This window comes from Triturus cristatus, chromosome 6 (assembly GCF_964204655.1).
Source record: "Triturus cristatus chromosome 6, aTriCri1.1, whole genome shotgun sequence".
NCBI lineage: Eukaryota > Metazoa > Chordata > Amphibia > Caudata > Salamandridae > Triturus > Triturus cristatus.
Window position 1 is genome coordinate 986,821,172 of NC_140589.1, and position 20,786 is coordinate 986,841,957.

Sequence of the window (20,786 nt, forward strand, 5' to 3'; positions counted from 1 at the left end):
CCTGGCGCGTTCCACGCCATATGGGGAACGGCAGCGAGGACGCCCCGCCACCCTAACCGAGGCCGTAATCTCCGTATAGAGCAGCCGCACATAGGACAGGAACCGCGGCCCGAAATTCAAGCGCTGCAGCAGCAGGAACAAATAGCGCCAACTAAGGGAATCAAACGCCCTGTCCATATCTGCCAACAATAGGGCTGCCAGGACCCCTAGCCGCTGCACTTCAGCAATCGCCACATGGGCCCGCCGGATGTTATGTCGCGTGGCACAGGAGGGCATGAACCGCCTGGTCCAGATGGACCAGCGAGGCAATATATGGCAGGAGGCGATGGCCAAAGCCTTTGCCAGAATTTTAGCCTCCACATTGAGGAGGGAGATCGGACGATACGAGGCGTGCTCCTCCAGGGGCCTACCTGGTTTGTGGAACACTACAATCTCAGCATGCCTCCAGTCCCGGGGCAACAACCCACACTCTCGGGCCTCCTCCACTACTGCCGTATAATGTGGGCCTAATGGTAGAAAGTACTTCTTAAACTCGCTCGGGAACCCGTTCGGGCCCGGAGCCTTGCCCGGGTTCAGGCCACCCAGAGCCTCCCCCAATTTCTCCGCCGTTAGCGGACGCTCCAATGCTGTCCGTGCCGTGTCGGACAACACCGTGACCGGGTGATCACTTGGGTATCGTTCCACCGCCGTTGCCGTAAGGCTCTCACAGGGGCTATATAGCCCCGCGTAGTGGGTAGCAAAACTATTAGCCAGCGCCCCCGGGTCCACTATGGGTGCTCCCCCATGATCCACTATCTGGGAGGTCCTGAGCATGATACATCCCCTGACACAACCTGTGCAGCATTGCACCCGACTTGTCTCCCCACTGGTACACTCGACTCCTAGTGGCTAGCCACACCTGACGTGCCTCGTCAAGCAGCAGGGAACCATATAGCTGCTGCGCATAAAGTAACTGCCGACAGTGTGCCACACGTCCCTCCTCCCTGCCCCTATGCTCCAGCTCCAGAACCTCAGCCTCCGCTCGGGCTAGCCCCGCTCGATGCTCACGGCGGGCCGCCGCACAGAAGGAGATATCCGCGCCACGGAGTGTCGGCTTCAGCGCTTCCCACAACCTATCCGCCACGGAACCCACATTCCGTGACAGATACTGATCTACCACCTCAGTCATATGCACTCTATAGTCGTTCTGTTGCAGGCGCCACACCGAAAGTCGCCAACGAAACGACCCCCCCCCCATCCGCAAAACCGCAGACACCTGGGAGTGATCTGAGAGCCCACGCGGTAGGATCTCTGCCGCATCCAACCGGGACACCGCGGCCCCGGATAAGAATATGTAGTCTAGCCGGGAGAAGGAGCCATGCACCGCCGACAAATACGTGTAAACCTTGGCCGCACCATGACACCGCCTCCAGGCATCCACCCACGCCAGGCCACCCACCATCGCATGAAGTTTCATTTGTCCCCCTCCCCCTCTCTCCCGCCCCCTTGACAGCCGGTCCCCATGTAGATCCATCACATCGTTCCAGTCCCCTCCTATGATCCCCGGGATGTCCGCCCAGCGCGCCATGAGCTGCTCCGCAAATGACCAGGACAGGGGGGGGGGGGGCGTACACACTACCGAACACCACCCGCTCCAATCCAATCCGGCCCAAAACAAAGACATACCTCCCATATGTGTCTGCCCATGTCTGGGAATGCACAAAAGAGACCCGCTTGTGAACCAAGATACCCACACCCCTGGAACCCTGAACAAACCCCGCATGAAACACCTGCGTGTATCCGTAGCGTTGTAGGCATAGCACCCTCGTCCCCAATAGGTGTGTCTCCTGTAGGAGTAACACGTCCGCCGATGCCCTCTTCGCATACTGCAGGATCGCCCCTCTCTTGATATTATCAAGGGCACCCCGAACATTCCAGCTCAGCACTTTAATTGTAGCTAATCGCCCACTAGTCCCCGGGGAGCCTGTCGCCATAGAAATCATATCCAAAACATAGTGGCCACTCAGGGACTCCGACATCCGCCCCCGCCCATGCCCAGTACTGTACTAAGGTGCGGTCAAACCCTAATCTAAAACCCCAACAATCCCCCCCCAACCCCACTCCCCTCACACCTCACAAACATGGAAGTACCTGTCGCGGTGAGAAACTTCCCCAGGCCCAAACCGTGAACCTCAGTAGTCCTCAACCAATGGATCCCCAACATGCCCTCCACCACCAATTCCCAAAGACCCCGCCCGCAGCTAGCTACGGCGGTGGTCGCCCCCCACTTCTGTCCCCCGGACCAAGGCAGCCCCCTGCATCTAGGAGAGTAAAGTAGCCGGCGGCATGTCCATGACGCGAAGACCAAGAAGACTCGCACCCAAGGAACCTCCGGGCCCTCAATGTCCAATCGGCGGATGACCTGCCTCCGGGCCAGCCCCCCGCTGGGCTCCCCCTGACTTATGCCGGCAGCGGGATCTTGAACGCCGCTGCTTCTTAGCGATAGTCCCTGCCACCTCATTTTGGGAAGAGTCCAATTCTCGACCAGGGGGTGTATGAGGACGCAGCTTTACAGTCACATCTGTCCATTTAAAGACTTCCTCTGGCGATTCGAAGAACAGTGTTCGGGACTCATATACGACCCTCAAGCGCGCTGGATAGAGAAGAGCATAGGATAAGTGGAGCTCTCGCAACCTGGCCTCTGCCACTAGAAAGGACTGACGCTGCTGTTGGACCATACGTGTATAGTCCGGGAATATAAGTATGCGAGAATTTTCGAACTGAAGCAGCTCCCTCTCTCTGGCCTGGCGGAGGTTGACATCCCTATCGTGGTAGTTCAGGAGTTTAGCGATAATCGGCCGGGGACGGGCCCCCACCGGCGGCCTCTGGACCAGAGCCCGGTGCGCCCGCTCCACTACAAAGCAGCGGGACAGCGATTCAGCCGGGAGCCAGCTCTCCAGCCACTGGGAGAGGAAGCGCTCCATGTTGTTCCCCTCGCAGCCCTCCGGAAACCCCACAAAGAGCAGGTTATTCCTGCGGGCCCGCCCTTCTGCATCCTCGACCCTGCCTACCAAGCCCCGCTGGGTTGATTGTAGGGTCGCTACCTGCTTCCTCAGCGTCGCAACCTCATCCTCCACGCTGGACACCCTGGTATCAGTCTCTGTAATGCAAGTCACTGTGTTTCGCAGGTCTTGACGCAGCAGCATTACGCCCAAGCCAACTGCCCCAATCTTGGCATCCAGCATATCCCGGGACTGCGTTATGGCTGCTAGGAGGGCGGCATTATCCGGCACCGCCCCCGTGGGGCCCCTGGCCCCGCCAGGCCCGGACCTGTGAATTTATCGATAGGCCCCTGCTTCGCCGCCCCTCCACCAGGTTTGTCTCTGGTCATCGTTGCAAATGAATGCTCCAAAGCCACCTCCGCGCAAAGTCCCCCGGGTCCGACTGCAGATCCTCTCTCCCCCCTACGTGGCCACCTCCAGGATAATGCCCCTGTCACCTGTCCTCCGCCCCAGTCCTCCAGGGGAAACCACGTGGCCGGGGCCCAGCCGGTCCTCCGGTACCCAGCCCGCGTCGGACCAGGCCCAGTCGCTGCCAGATAAAGGGGGCCCCCCCCCCCCCGACGCTGCTTCTCCAACTATGGCTCGGGGCAGACACGACGTCCACTACATCCCAGCCGGCCAGGTCAGCCGTGCCCCGTCGCCACCAGGAACCAACAGGCCGCAGCCCCTCTCCAGCCAGGCCAGGCGGCCGCTCAGCAGTCCTCGCAGCTCCCGACCAGGCACCTCACCCCCCCCCCCCGCGACCCGAACCGGCCGCCGAACCCCAGGGAACACTGGCTCATCCGGGGGCGGAGGGGAAGACCAGTCACAGCACACCGGGGACCAGGGCGCCACCTCACCTCAGGGCTGGAACGCGCAGCTCGCCTCTCTATCTCGCCGGCCCCTCCAGGCCGGGACACCCCAGGCTGCCTCCACAGGATCTCCGCGGTCGGGGACAGGTCGTCACTCCACCGCCAGCCTCACAACCTCACAGTCTGGCCGCCACCTTCGCAGGGCGGCGCCCCGCTGCAGCCGCTGTCGGGCAGGGCAGGTCCGGCCCGGCCTCCTCACTCACTCGAGGCCGCGGCTCCCGGCACCACACTAGGCCGCAATCGTCGCTCGGCCACCCCGCGGCTCACTTGAAACCCAGGCCGTCGGGAGCGCTTCAATCGCCTCCGCTGTCTCTGCCCGCCTGCAGGGCGCCTCAGCTCCGGGGGCAAGGATAAATCGGCGGATAATCGTTACGGTTGGGCAGGAGCCGGCTTGAGATGCGTCCGCCATCTTGGCTCACCAAGCCACGCCCCACAAATAGCTTTTTTATGAAAACATCAGGATGTGCACTGCAACCCTCAGGTTCAGTTGCAATTTATTTGTATTTGTTTACTGTACAAGAGACCATAAGCAGGGACTTCCCTGCCCAATCTCCGGTCAGCACTCCGAAACTTTAAAAAAAACCAAAAGTTTTATCTTTGCATTACAGCTCATGCTGTCATTCAGTTTTGCGTAGCAGGAAACTTGTGGGAGATGTACCAACTCCTACACTTAGCCGGAACTACTCGATCGCATTAGATAAGGTGACCAGTACTGAAGGAATCTGAAAGGCAATTTGTTAGCTCCAGAGGAGAAGTACCCCTGGTCCTAATGGCTTCCCTCTCGAATTCTTCATGTTTACTGGAAGACTAGTGGGTGAACTGTTGCGTAACAGGCTGTATGAAGCCAGGGTGGAAGGTCAGTGCCGCCCCACTGCTTTTTAGCAGTTACATTAAGGAAAAATAAAATAAGAACTCTTGTTATCTTATTTTGTCCTGCTGCGGCAGCTTTGCAGGAGGGGGGAAGGGCTGCTCTGACTACAGGAGCTGTGGTAGTGGTGAGCACACTGTGTGTGCGCATGAATGTTTGGTCGGCTCTCTCAGGCAATCCAAACATTCATGCGCACTTTGCATGTTCTCCATGCAGGCTGCATTACAGTCTGCTCGGAGAACATGCCCAGGGTCTCGTTCCCTGGCTGAGCGCAGAACCGCAGCGCTCAGACCAATCACAACGCTGCACTGCAGTGTTGTGATTGCTTATGAGGAGCCTGGGTGTGCCTTCTCTTCTGGCAAAAGCGAGGGACTATGGAGGTGAGAAGGTACATTTTTTTTCCTTTTTTTGTTTTACCCAGCGTCCCGTCTAACCCCCCCCCCCACCCGCCCCTGCTCCCAAACCCCCAAACCGTGTCAGCTACAGCTGCTGCTACCCCTGAATCTTAGAACAGCTACTATTGTACTCTTTCATAGGAAAGGCAATCCTCCTGATCAGTGGGCATCCCAGCAACCTATTACCCTATTAAACACTGAGGTGAATGTCCTGGCTCAAGTGCTGGTTAACCTTTTAAATACAAATGAATTGCTCCCAACAAGTTCATGCATATACGATCCACCTGTCATAAGTTATGGTGGCTTTTTGGATGTCTCACAAAATGATAGGGTCTGAGGGAACCTGTGGTATTGTTGGTCTAGATGCTGAACAGGCCTTTGAGTCAGGCGAGTGGAGCTATTTATTGGAGGTTCTGTGCGAGATGGGGTTTGAGAGAGTTCAAAACTTGAATTTGCTTCTTGTACACCAGTTCGGTAGCCAGAAACAAACTATGTTGTGGGAATGTATTTTGCGAAGGGGGAGGCAAGACAAGGATGCCCACTTGCCCGCCATTTGTTTACCCTGCTGCTATAGCCCCTGGCCTGTTGGATACGAGTAGATGCAGAGATTGGGGTTTGCGGTGAAGCCCAGAGTTAGAGGATGTCATCTCCCTCTACACTGACATGATGCTGTTCTTTATTTGATACAAAAATGGTTCTTGTGGGAAAGTGTAGCCCTGACTTTCACAGCAGTAGTTATCAAGAACCCATTTCAAAAGTAAGATTTATTCTGCGATTTAATTCATTTATTATTTATTCACATATGAATCCTGGATAAGGAACTCGGATTCTCAGTAGTTTCAACAATATAACAAGGTGCTCCTAATTAGTAAAATATATAGCCCAGATTGGGGAGCCTCCAACCATATTGCTTTGGAAGGCAGATGTGCACTGATGTTTGCAGGCCAAAAGCACAGTGAACAAGGCGAGGGGTTGTCCCTAGAAATTTGGTCAAATATGGGGTCAATGGAGAGACTTCAGAAACTTGGACCAATGTCGCGGGTGTGAATATGGTACATTCCAATGCGATGCATTACATCGGGTGCTTTTACAAAGCGTTCGTTACAACGACCACGTTGTTAGTACGCGATGCATTTACATTGCAAGTCAATCAATCTAAGAACTTTATTCGGTTACTATGAAAAAGATAACCATAAAAGCACAATTCATAGGGCACACAAAAAAAAATTCCAGTCATAAAAAAGCTATACACAAAGGCTAAAAACGTATAAAAGTCATATCACAATTGATGTACGAGATTTGAAAAAATGTTTTAAAAAGACAATTACAGAGGCAATAGTGAATACATTATCCAGAAATTGCAACGCCAAAAACGCAGGGCAACATCGTCTCCGTCCCAATCTTTTTAACACAGGGATGATCCATCTTTTTCTAGGTATCAAGTAGAATGTGCAAAAAAACATTATATGTATAGACGACTGAGCGGACACGTCATCACTTGGGCAGTTACAAAGTGTTCTCGACCAATCGTTTACTTCAGGGAAACTTCGAGATCTGTGTTTTATGTTCAGTCTAAAACGTGTTAGCAGAAATCTGGCATAGTCTCTAGTAATTAACATAATATATGGTTGTGTAGTTACAGAAGTCAGAGTAAGGTGGTGTGCTATGACCGTAGTTTTGTCCATTTCAGTCATAGTTCTGGTTTCACTTAGGAATAGCATACAATTACCTTTAAGGTCCTTCCTGAGAACAGGGGTCGTTCTAGTATTCTGGGTGGCCTATTTGAAGAAGAAATGTTTTAACGTATTCTAGCCATCTTATGTGTTTGACCCCATCAGTTCCCAGTGCATCCTTCAGAATGTGGTGGTTAAAAGCTGACTCATCAGTGGTCCAAACCCTGTGCCACAGGAGGACAGGCTGTATCTTGATCATGTCCTCGAAGTATTGCAAACCCAGTTCTGTATGACAGATATATGTTGACGTACTGCCAAAAGAAACCTGAGAAATATTTTCTGCTCTCTGGAGTGAGTTGACATTGGCATGTCCCCAGATACCCGCTCCATAAGTGGCAATCGTGACACATTTTGCCCTGTAGATGCGTAGCAATTCCCCAGGAGAGCGTCTGCCTAATTTTCTGCTAAAATTTGTTAATGTCATCAGTGATTTGCTAAATAACAGCCTTCTGGCTTTAATTGCCCGGCTCCAAGAACCTGATTGGTCAAATAAAATCCCTAAATAAGAAAAAGTATTAGTATTCTCTAATGCCTTAGTATTAATAAAAAAATCTTTTTATTGTACCCGATCCCGCAGTTCATTGAAAACGTTTTTGAACAGTTAATTGTGAGACCCAAATTAGTCATAAAATTTGTGAAGGAATTTACTACCCTTTGGAGACCGAGGGGCGTATGGGCCATCAGGACAGCATCAGCTGCGTAAAGGAGTGCAGGGATAGGACGAGTTGCTACGAATGGTAAGTCCCTGCACTCCTTGACCAAGATGGATTCTAGGTCATTTATATATAGCGTGAATAGGAATGGGGCAAGGACACAGCCTTGCCTCACTCCTCTCGATACTCTGAAATTCTTGGTGCAATCGCCACCCTGTCCAAAATGGCCCCTCGCCCTTGCCCCTGAGTAAAGCTGCCTTAGAAAGGAAATTATAGAATTGTCTACCCCAGCCCCACTAAAATTGTCAAAAGCTTTTCGTGAACAACACAGTCAAATGCTGACGTTAAATCAACAAAGGTTAAAAACAGCCTTTCCCTTTTCGCTTTAGTATATTTATCTAATAGGAAATGTAAGTTTAGGTCCTGATCAATTGTGCCCAGGCCCTTGCGAAAGCCGTATTGTAAGTCACTTAAAAATTTTTTTTTTGATAAACAAGTTTTTATTGTTTTGCGTGAAACAGAAAAAACATTGAGCCTGACGAACCACCAAGTTACAAGCACATGACATAAAAGCATACCATCCGCCCGCCCCCACCCGAAGCTCCCCCCGCCACCCCCCCGATCACAGAATCAGAACACATTGCCCAGCCATTTCCCCCAGACCCTACGCTATTTTTTAAGACAGCCCCTCGCCTGATAAAGGGTTCGCTCCTGTGCCGCACACCAGTCCACTCCCGTGCTCCATTTGGCCAAGCTAGGCGGCTGTGGGTGCTTCCAAGCCGCTGCTATATCCCTTTTCGCCACCATGAATGCAGTCATGAGGAATAACTTCTCTGCGCGCGTGCCGTCCAGGCCCTCAGTGATGCCCAGAAGGGTGTGCTGAGGGTTATGTGGCCCCACCCATCCCAAGACCTCCGTAAGATCTGCCTCTATGCCCCCCCAGTAATCCCCCAAGTACGGACAAGACCACACCATGTGAATGAAATCAGCCGGGTCAAAACCGCAGCGGGGGCAAGCTGCCACAGCGGAGAGGCCCGCCCGGTGTAGACGAGCCGGTGTGAGGTAGGCTGTATGCAGGTAATAAATTTGGATAAGCCTCAGTTTGGCGGAGGCAGTCACCAGCCTGGGGGCCATAAGGGCGTTCCGCCAGTCAACCTCGTCCAGGGGACCCACCCATTGCTCCCACCGTGCCTTCAGGCCCTCCCGGACCGTGGGGGTATTGTTAATAAGGGAACGATGTATTCGGGAGATGCCCCCCCACCCCAGGTTACCCATCAGGACCTGAGCCTCCGGGGGGCTGTGATCCGGCAGCCTAATGTCCAGAGGGGTGTAGAGGCGTATGGCGTGCCGCAGTTGGAGGTACCTGTAAAATTGAGAGGAGTGACGGGAGAAGCGCGCCTGCAGTTCCGAGTATGAGCACATGCGTCCCCCCCGCCAGACGTCCCCCAGCTGGGAGACGCCGAGCAGGTCCCAGGACCTGAAACCCTCCAGGCCCGCATCGTCCCGCATCCACGTCCCATGCCAAAGGGGAGTGGCACGAGTCAGTCTCCCGGTTCACCGGGTGTGGCAAAGCGCCGCCCGCCAAGCCAGGAAGACCGCCTTAGTGATGTCTGGGCAAGAGGCGGGGACGGGGGCACCGTACAGGCGGTCCTGAATGCAGGAGAAACCCAGGTCCTCTAATTCCACCCTATAGGCCGGATCGGACCATCCCCCCAAAACCAGTCGTGGATGACCAGAGGACGGGTGGCCAAGTAATAGAGGTAGAGATTGGTCATGCCCAGCCCCCCATCAAAGGTGGGCAGGCGACATGTCGACAGGGCCAGCCGCGGTCTCCCACCACCCCAAAGAAACCTGGTCGCCAACCCATCCAGCTCGCGAAACCAAGGCCGTGGGAAGGACACAGGAGTGTTTTGCAGTACATAGAGAAACCGGGGAGAATCATCATTTTGTATAGTGCTACCCTCCCCAACGGATTGAGCGGGAGCGATTGCCATCGGGCCAGATCGACCTTGGCCTTCTTGACCAGGGGGGCACGTTAAGAGCCCAGCTCAGTTCCGGGAGAAGGGAGACCCAAATGCCCAGATATTTGAAGGACAACCGACGGAGGGGAATCGTGTCCTGCCAATCAAAACACTCCCGGGAGGGGTGTAGGGGCACAAGAACTGACTTCCGTGGGTTTAAGTAGAGGCCGGACGCGCGGCCAGAGCGGCCTAGGAGATAGAGCGCACGGGGGCCCGAACACGCCGGGTCACTAAGGTACAGCAGAACGTCGTCCGCATAGAGGGCTATCCTGTCCGATGGTAGACCCGGCCACTCCCAGCCCCGAAGGAGAGGATCCGCTCGGATCAAGACAGCAAGGGGTTCCATTGCGAGAGCAAAGAGGAGGGGCGACAGCGGGCACCCCTGCCGTGTTCCCCGTCCGATCCGAAATGGTCTCGACAGTGCCCCGTTGACCAACACTCTGGCGCGGGGGCGCGCGTAAAGGACTCGCACCATGCCAACAAACTTGGGGCCGAAACCCATGTGGGTCAGGACCTCAAAGAGGTAGGCCCACCCGACCGAGTCAAAGGCCTTCTCAAAATCGGCAAGCAGGAGAGTGAGATATGGAGATAGGCGGTGGCGGTGAGCCAAGGCCACGTGAAGGCGACGAAGGCAGTGGCGAGTGCCCCGGTCCGGCATTAAGCCGCATTGGTCCGAATGCACCAAGTCCGCCAAGAAGGGCCGGAGCCTTTGAGCCAGGACCGCCGCGTAAAGTTTGATATCTGTACTAATAAGGGAGATCGGCCGGTAGGCCGACCTATCACGAGGAGGCGGCGTGGACTTGGGCAGGACCACAATTGTGGCAATGTCGGCTTCCGGCGGGAAGGAGCCTTGCTCGACCGCTTCCGCGTAGAGAGCACCCAACCGCGGCACCAGGTGTTCTTTATAGGTGGCGTAAAACTCCTGGGGAAAGCCGTCTGGTCCCGGGGTCTTCCCCGCGGACGTGCGCCCTATCGCATCGCCAATCTCCTCAGGAGAGATGGGGACCTCCAGACCCTCCCAATCACCCGACCGGAGACTGGGAAGCCGCTGGCCACCGGTGGCAAGCAATGAAGCCAGGGAGAGGTCCGCCGCTCGGGCCCGATAGAGCTGCGAGTAATACTGAGCGAAGGCATCCGCTATGGCCACGGAATTGGAGTGGACCAGGCCGTCAGTCGGTCACCGCCGGGATGATGCGCGATGCCCTGGGATAGGTAGCCAGCCAATGCAGGAGCGCATCATTCTTGTCGCCCCACCCATATACCCGTGCCACCGAGGATTGCCAGAGGAGCCGAGCCGCATCAAGCGAGCGTTGGTGAATCTCCTCACGCAGAAGGCGCAGCTGCCGGGTTCCAGCCGGATCATCGGACCCAGAAAGAGATTGTTCCAGTCGTAGCGTGCGGGCCTCACAAGCAGTGAGCCGCTGGAGTTGCGTCTGGCGGTGCCGCCACCTGTGCTTTGGCGGTCCCCCTGATGGTGGCTTTACAGGCCTCCCAAAGGGTGCCAGCCGAGGGGACCGACCCGTCGTCTCCAAAATAGTGCGCCAGAGCGGACCCCACCTCCTTGCGGAGTGTCTTATCCTGGAGGAACCAGGCGTTGAAGCGCCACACCTGGCGGGCCCCCCGAGGCGGGAGACCCAGACCCAGGAGGACCGGGGAGTGATCTGATATCCCCCTAGGGAGGATGCGGACATCCTGGGTGCCTACACAGTCGGTGGGAGGAACAAAGATCGTATCGATACGGGCATGGGTGTGATGGGCGGCCGAAGTATGAGTGTATTGCCGGGCGCGTGGGTAAGTCACTTAAAATTTAATGTTCCCCTGCCCATGTCTGCCCATGTCTGTAATCTATCTAAAATTACTCGCCCTATTATCTTAACTGTAGAATCCAATAGTGAAATTTGGCAATGGCATACTGGATTCGCCCTGTCACCCTTTTTAAAAATGGGGACGATTGTAGATTCATACCAAGACGATAAAAACCCCCTAGAACAGCATGCATTGAAGAGTTGCGTTAAAAGTGGACCCCACAGTGCATATTAGTTTTAAATAGGTCGAACAGGATGCCATCCGGCCCCGGGGCCTTACCACCCAGGCTAGCTGTTATGGCCACAATAACCTCAGTCAGAGTAAACTCCAATGTAAGTTTTTGGAAGGTGGGGAAAGACTCAGTCGACCTCAGACTCTGCAGTTCCCTGGTCGTCTAACGGTTGATTTAGTGTAAAGCTTTGAGTAATGTGATACCCACTCTGATTCTGATATGGCGTTCTCTATGGTGGCTTTGTCTTTCCTCACCAAAAATGGCGCATTCACTGCCTTCCAAAATGCAGCAGAGTCTCGGTTAATCGAAGCCTCATGTAGGACGTTCCAGGCTTCCTCTTTTAGCTTTTTCTTCCTAGAATGTAGTGTCCTCTTATAATTTCTTCTGGCTTCCCTAATAAGGTTCTGATCCTTCTCTCTGGCCTTTAGTGCATATTTAAGTTTAGTATATGCCTTAGTACATTGAGAATCAAACCACCCTTCGCTATGGTTATCGTTCCTTTTTACATTGACCCACAGCGTTTCTTTAATTTGATTTGAAATAGCTAAGAAGCTCTCTATAATTTTTAAGTGAGAAGAAATTTCATCGAGGCAGGCAAGAAACATATTTTTACACCTTGTCATTAATTTGGTGACAAATTCCTCTGAATCCAGTTTCTCCCATTTCCGTGCGTACCCATTTTGACTACTCAAAGTAATATTCTTCAGGAACTGCGTAGTTACCTTTTGTATTAAAATCTGGTTTATACACCATGACATCGATGCTTAATGGAAAATGAATGCTTAGAGCCATATCATGGGTAATAAAATCCTTGACACGGGGGGAGTATCTACACGGTATCAAAATTAAATCTATAGTAGAAAAGGTACCTCGTCCATTAAAAGTCGGTCTAAAAGGGACCACGGGTGAACAGAAGTTGTTAGCAAACCCCATATCACATGAAAACATGATGTCATTCAGGAGATCTCCATACAATGTGTGCGAAAAATGAGGAAGACTTGTACCTTTTTCATAAATTATTCCACAAACCCCCTTGTCACCGTTTTGACAGAGAACAGTTGAAATCCCCGCCCCATATGACAAAAACATCTTTGGTTGAATTAGAGTTCAAATTATTCACATCTCGATTTAAAGTTCAGTGTTCCCTCCAGCATTTCCGGAGAGACATTGTTGTAGTAATTCAATATTATCACACTGGATACCTGATCTATGTGTATACTAATGATTTGATAATATCGGTTGCTGACAACTAATTCAACTTTCCTCGTTTTTTAGGTGGTTAGAAATATAGGTGCAAAGACCCCCTTTTGCTCTGCCATGAATCGATATTACTGCTGGGGTGTGGAATGTTTTATACCCACTCGTGAACTGGCTCCTCTACCTATGTTTCTTGCAAACAAAATATCTCATAATTACACACATAGTCAATCCACACTTTGTTGGTCACTTTAGATTTTTAACCAGCCACATTCCAAAACATAATCTGGGATTTAACTTTCCTCCCTTTACAACCAGTCCCTCCCCTGCCTCCTTCCGCCGGCGAAGGTGTGAGTCCAGTTTGGGACATGGAGGTTTGAGTCAAAGCAGCCTCCATATCTAGGGTGGGAGTGTTAAGTGACTCTGTGGTTTCCACTATCACTTGGGCTGGTGGTTTGACTGTTACAATACTAGATCTGGTTATTAATGATCCCACATTACGGGAAACATCCATGCCACTGAATTTTACAACTTGAGCAGGGTCCTCTGATCTCAGTCAATCAACTGCTTCGAGATTGTTAAATCTATGGAAGCGGTTTTGAGTGGGAATATTAAACTGTATATAGGTTGTTAAAAGTAGCCTAGAGGAACAACACTGACGCCTGAGCCAAACATGGGGTTATCTCCCATTCTACTCCGTATCGCTCTTACTAGGTATGGGGTTTTAAATGAGAGCACTACGCAGTCCCCTGGGAGTTTTTTGGCCCTCTGCCTAACCATCCAACTATCCTTACCATCTTAAACTCCTCAAACAATTTCTCTGTTAAACCCGTCCTAGTACCATTTACATTGCAAGCCATTACAACGACTTGCACTAGGGGGCGCGCTGGACTTTGAATTAGTATTAATTACTATTCCTACTATAGTTTGCGCAACAGTAGGGAAGGTGTTGGAATTCATTTCCAGTACCTCAGCGCCCCCTAATGCAAGTCGTTGTAATGACTTGCAATGTAAATGCATCGCGTAGTAACAACGCGGTTGTTGTAACGACCGCGTTGTAATGGTACAGCGATGTAATGTTTCCCCATGGGGTCTGCCATGCTTAAATATATTCTGATTAAACCAAACTATATGTGTGATACAAAAGTGTCACAGTTTTTCTGTTCTTTTGTTAAATGCATAAAATACAATAAAAAACAATGGCAATAAAAAAGCAAAATGTTTAAATATACTAAATAAGCATGCACAAACCTATTATATTGATATATCCTGTGTATGTACGCTCCAAGACTCTTATAACAGGTTTTTGTCAGATAATATCATCAGTTGGGCCCTGTGACCAATTGGGCAACATTCTCATATCTTTATTTATTTCAAAATGCCTACTGTAGTTAATCTCTTTGAAAGGTCTAATAATAATAATGCCTCTTGTTGCAAAGCTGTGCACTCCTATTCTTAGCAACATTCAATGTAGCATCCTACAGATTAGCAGAGACGCACAGAACACTAGGAAAGCAAGATACAAAATATACTTTCTCAGTCATCATGTTCAAGAATTAGATTGCAAGCTTGTGATGGGGCTTGCTTTCTCATATGTCAATATATCATAGACTGGTATAATGGGGGGATGCCTAGTACAAGCAAAAAGCAGGATTACGTCTGTTGGGTACAGCCTACCTATTGGGGTAGTTACACTGTCAATGTCATTAAGGTTTAAAAAAAAAGCAGGAAATTAAAATCTTGAGTGTGTGTGTGTATATATATATATATATATATATATAATCTACTGGCGGTCGCCAGTAGATAGTTATAGTTAGGACCGAGTTTCCATAGGAAATCTCAAAATTCTATTTTGAATAACTTTGGCGCCGAATGACGAATCTTCGCGAAATTTTCAAAACTAATGGGGCGCTCCGCTCCTACCCTGAAAGTCTCGGGGTGATTCGTCAAGCGGGGGCCGAGAAAAAGGGGGGGTCCCAAAACACGTTTTCCCCATGGATTTTTCCATAGGGACTTTAGTCGCAGCTACAGCCCGAACGGCTGAACAGAATTACGTGAAATTTGGCAGAGAGGTAGCCATAAGGTCCGTTTGGTGCCTTTTGCAGGTTTGGTGTAAATTTGATCTGTATTTTCTGAGAAAATAGCATTTAAATCAATATATATATCTATACGCGCGCAGCGTGCGCGCAGGGTGCGCGCACTCGGCCGCCCGCGAGCGCACTTCTGATTGGTTGTTACATCTTAGTAAACATTTGAATCGGTCGAAACCAGGAAGTGTCGGCCGCCATTTTGTCTCTCGCACTGAGAGGGGGGTGAAACACAAAGGAGAAAAACATGTAAAGGGGGCACGCTGGACAGTTCCTGACCCCCTAGCAGGGGTCAAGGGGTCCCAGGAGGTCCCCCAAGGGCAATTAAATTTTTTTAATTTTTTTTCGGTAAATCGCCGAGTGCGCGAAGCGTGCGCGCACTATAGAAATGAAAAAAATTCCGCGAGGTTCGCGCAGCGTGCGCGCACGGTATAAACGCTTTAAAATAAATTCGCAATGTCAATCCCCCCGTGTGCACACGCCGTGCGAAGCAAAGTGTGTGCGCATGGCTTCTAAAAGCATTAACAGTTTATACCAAAACCCTTAACAACAAAGCGTATCATGTGTCCTCCTTGTGCGGACGGTGCGCAAAGTGCACCGTGCGTGCACGGCACTAACTGCGTAAAGTGGGCGCGAGGTGCGCACAGCGCACTGCGTGCTCACCGTGCGCGCACGGAACGAACTGCGTGAAGTGGGCGCGCGGTGCGCAAAGCGCACCGCGCGCGCACGGCACGAACGGCGTAAAGTAACTTAGCATTTAAAAAACCGTACAAATTCACTGAAAAAACCATAGGTTTCACACACGTTATAGTTAGGAATTAGCATTTAAAAAACCTTGCAAATTCACTTAAAAAACCATAGGTTTCACACATGTTATAGTTAGCTGGGCATTTTCCTCATGAAAAACCAATGAAATTCCCCCGTTATAGTTAGTGCAGGCAACTATAACTCACGCGACCGTAATCCGCTGCTGATGACGTCAGATATTACATCACTGATGACATATGTGTCTTTCTGAAAAAAAAAAAAAATATATATGTATAGCTAAAAAAAAAAAGGAAGAAGACATGGGTGTGTAAATACAGTGATGTAATATCTGACGTCATCAGCAGCGGATTACGGTCGCGTGAGTTATAGTTGCCTGCACTAACTATAACGGGGGAATTTCATTGGTTTTTCATGAGGAAAATGCCCAGCTAACTATAACATGTGTGAAACCTATGGTTTTTTTAAGTGAATTTGCAAGGTTTTTTAAATGCTAATTCCTAACTATAACGTGTGTGAAACCTATGGTTTTTTCAGTGAAATATATATATATATATATATATATTTTTTTAATATTGAGAATTTATATTAAGGCATACCATGAGTAGAAAAAACCTTGTCTTTCTTGGATATAACGTTTTGCTTTGAAGAACAAAAATGACTCCAAGTTGTACAATAAATCAACAGCAGCACTCTATTATATACGGATAGGGTTTCACCTGAAACATGATTTAGGTCACCATGCTGCCTCCAAAAAGGAGAGCAACCCAGGTCCTCTGGCCATCAACATGACCACCGTGGTGATTGATGTGTGGTAATACTGTTAACTACATTACTGATACCTGGGTATCAGTAATTCCAGGTTGTAGCATTTCAACTATTCACCTTGGTGCTACAAAATGGAAAATAATATGTGGAAATGTCTGTTCCTTTATTAATTTCCACATTCGTTTCTGGCCTTTTTTGCTGATACCAATTCCTTCAGTTTTGAGCTAGAAGATTTGTACACTGAAACCAATGTGGTATTACCATCTGTGGTAACAGTTTGCATGACTACTAATATCTTTCTGGGCATAATAACCTATTTATATCCAAATCGCTAATTAGAGACATCCTATATTGCAGACCCACAAGGTCCGCTGACAAGCCTCCGAACTGCTAGATCGCTGCCTTTGCCACTAATGCTTACCTGCCATATTTAGACTCTCAACCGAGATAGCAGAAATTTTTCTTTGAAGTACTTCCAGTGACATGGTGGAAACACTCCTGGCGAAAACTGTCAGTGCCGGCCTTCACACCATACTATTACAACCTGGCAGCCCGGGTGACCTATTTTTATATTTTTCAAATTAAGATTAAAAAATAATGTCTCTAACATGTTGGTACATTTCTCCAAGCGGATGTGGACTATTGATAGTTTTTCCTGCCCAGCGCAACTATACTGACATAGTGATCTTTGGCAGGAAAATATATGACAGACACGCCATTGGTAGGCCTGCTTTTTGTAGGTTGGGTCTTCCAACATCATGTCTTGTCAGCCAGTGGATGCCAGTGGATCCCTAGCTGTAAGGGTGTTTTCCCCACTGGAAACACAGTGGTTCCAGGACCTCGACTTGTGGTGAGTAGCCAAAGCATTTTCAAATGGTACAGCTGCAATTTTTCAATTACCGCCAACCTCTAAATGATCCCAAGAATCTAGTATGTTCATAGAAAACTTACTGTCGACAGTTGGTCATGGATATGATTTGTACTGAAATGTATATTTTTTTAAGTTAAGTACAACTCATCAAAGCATTGTTTTTAATGTAAATTGTTTTATCTGGCAATCAAGGTACTGCTGATATTCAATTATTAATGAGTTTTTCCGCAAATTACAGTACCTTTATTGATGCACATGGAAACTACTAGAACAAAAAACTGAAGAACAATGAAGCCCCACCCTTTACGTATAATGTTTCTGTTTCTTTTTCAGGTCATTTGGTGGATATGCATTTAAATCAGATTTCGTTGAGAATGCGGAGAAACTGTCTCAAGATCTGAACACTTTAGGAAAGCCTTTCAAAAATGATTTCTTCATGACAGCTGGTTATGATGCCCCCTTCATGCTCTTTAATAGGCACAATGAAGTCTGGTATATAGCAGAGTGATATCTCACCATGACCATGTTGATTTTCCACACCTCATGGTAGACAAAAAGTGAAAAAAGACTGATTTTCACAGTCTAATTCTCAGTGAAAACTAGTTCTATTGTACATAGTCGGGTTTTGGCGCTTTCTTTTGAATACCTTTCCTATAGTGGCTGGGCCAAGCCCAAATTATAGCACTGTTTTGCAATTAAACTATCTAACTTGTTGGTATTCACTGCCTCGTTTATTTGCTACCGTATATTTCTAATCCAGAAGGCAATTTCAGAATTCACTTTTTAAACTTTATTTTAGGGCATGGGCCAAAGACAAACGGCATTGTACATAAGAGTATGATAGCTCTGTCCAGCTTAGTCCAGGTAGGATAATAGGTACTGAAACATGTGAGCTGTACTGTAGCAGACAGCACACTTTACTGATGGATTTGTACATATTTAGCTATGTAACTATTTTTTACAATTTGATAAAGTCAGTCAGTAAAAGATTATCCCACTTTGGAGGTGTAAGCATTTTAAGTGGTATGAGTTTATATCATGTAGCTTAATGTTGGCTTTTTATGATTTTGAGGAAAAATCTTCCTTAAAAATTTCACCAATAGGATTGTATGTAACTGTCCCTCCTGTTCATCATATAGAAAAAGTCCCCTTGCTTGACATATTAAGACATATGATGGTCTCAAGATTGAAACAGAATCTACAAATGCACAATTGAAGTCAACATGACTTAAAAGAAACAAGTAACATTCTTAATTTGTCAAAATTCTGAAACCCCCCAAGAGCGTACTAGCAATCAATTTACAAATATTTTATTTGAGTGGCTCTACAACAATGTTGGATCAACTTCTGTAGCTGTGCAAGATTAGCAAGGCAGTTCGCAGAAAAAATGTGTGAGCTGTGTAACTCTACAACGAAACAATACTACAGTTGAGAAATGAAGAACTGAAAGGTCAACCTCAGGCTTAGACTTCAGTAAGCACAAGTCTTAGAAAGCAATTGGTTAACATCTCATTACTACAGTAGCAAGCACTTTGCCTTCAGAAGCACTACCCACTACAATGGGCCTTATAAGTTAAAGTACTTTGGGTTATATTTAAAATTTGGTGAAGGGATGGTATCTCACTAATTGCGAAGTGCTGCACAAATCATATAGTCAAAGATCTACGGCGATGGCGTCTGCTGTACTGGTCTTGGCTATGTCACTTCCATCTTTTGGAAGATAAATGTTCGAGGCATGTGGGCTGCTTAATTCATATCTGTGCATAGATCGCCGCCTAGTGTTGGGTCCGGATGTTTGCACGTTGTTGTCCTGGAAGAGTCTTCGAAGTATCCTGAGATAGGTGACTCCTCCCCTGGACCACAGTGCGCATGGGCATCCTCTCCATCCTCAGATTGTTTTTTTCCGCCATTGGGTTCGGATGTGCTTATCTTGACTCAAGTTAGGGAAAACTTTTTCAGGCCAAAAGGCCTTTAGTTCGCGTCGGTACTGTTCCCGATCGGTATCGACAGTTACTTGTTAGTTTACTGACTTCAAAAACAACTTTTTCGCATCATATCCGACCATCGACCCCACATCGACGATGGAATCGAGGACACCATTCAAGCGGTGTCCTGTTTGCAATGCGAAATATCCCCATGTCGACGTCCACCCGGTGTGCAACAAATGCCTTTCACCGGATCACGACGAATCCACATGTATGGCCTGTGCCCGATTCCGATCCAAAAAGACTCTCCGGAATCGACGAGCAGCGAGACTTGAAGCGCAGCAAGCGGCACCGGCCCCGACCAACATCTTCAGCGCCGAGGACGAAGATGTGGAAGGCGTGGAGAACCTACCCTCCAGCCCCGCTTCCGAACACGATTCCGGATCGGAAGACATCGAAGAACAACTCTTTCACAGGGATGAAGCCAACACCGAGGTAGGAGACTACGATGAGGCCTTAGGGGCCGAAGAAAGTAGCTCCGGTGACGAGCAAGGCCTACCCGTACAGACGGAGGATATCCCAGTGCGTCAGTCTATGGCTCCGGTCGAGGGATCGCCTTCGGGCCTTACCCAAGACCTATCCCGCAGTTCTTCGGCCCCGCCCTCGGGCCCGGCCTCGGACATTCAGCGACAGCCGTTAGTACCCAAAACGACTGTTTTCCCTTCCTCGAAACCGAAACCAAAAGTCGTATCGGTTCCACAGAAACCGAAACTGAAAGTGAAAGTGACACTGGTCGGATCGAAGCCCACTACACCTTCGACGCCAGCCAAACCCGTCGGCACCGACCGCACCAAACGGGACTTCGGTGCCGAACTCGCAGCAGCCGACGTCGACGCCGACACACGGAAAAAGGCCATCGGTACCGACAAACCGCCTCGGCCCCCGGCACCGAAACAATCTGCTCCGGCCACAAAGGTCAAAATGGCCGCTGCGTCGCACACCACTTCAAAAGCAGCACCGAAGGCCCAATCATCGACGCCTTCGACAGCTACTACCTCTCCTCGACTCGATGACCTCGTGGCCCCAAAGAAGTCCACGCCTGCCTCTACAGAACCGCTCGGCGCCAAAGAACCGTCGGCGTTCCAGGTGCGACAAGTTGCAGCGTCCTTGCAACGCATCAAAGAAAAGGCAGCCCTCCAGGACACGTCAGGCTCCGAGCCGAAAAAAGCTCAAAAAGCTTCTCCAGCACCACCCCACATCACTTTTGGCCTGCCGCCATCCACGGCGCCCAAACTGTTTGAAATAAGAACACGTGTCACCCAAACTAGGATCACACCTGCCGAACGCTCTCCTACGGAGACGTTACCGTCCCACATCATCGATGCCGACACCGGCAGAATTATGCTCCACAAGCGGAGAATATCTTCCGAACAAGCTTTGGACTCCTACCGGATCCCGCTAAAGAAAAAGCTGCCAGCGGATTCGGAACCAGTTCTTTACGAACGTCCCCATACCTCTTACCCAGATCCACAGTCCTTCTCTCCGACACCCTCCGAAACCGACGTTTTGGAGG

The 20,786-nt window shown here is 49.7% G+C and overlaps 1 protein-coding gene across 1 annotated transcript in view; it reads left to right on the forward strand.

The window, feature by feature from the left end:
• LOC146820900 (heme-binding protein 2-like) overlaps positions 1-18,006 on the forward strand; it is a 31,618-nt gene extending 13,612 nt beyond the window's left edge. Inside the window, exon 4 of the mRNA XM_085611773.1 lies at positions 17,622-18,006. Within this exon, the coding sequence (XP_085467899.1) occupies positions 17,622-17,796 (175 nt within the window). The 3' untranslated portion in view covers positions 17,797-18,006. The remainder of the gene's footprint in view (positions 1-17,621) is intronic.
• Positions 18,007-20,786: the final 2,780 nt, after the last annotated feature.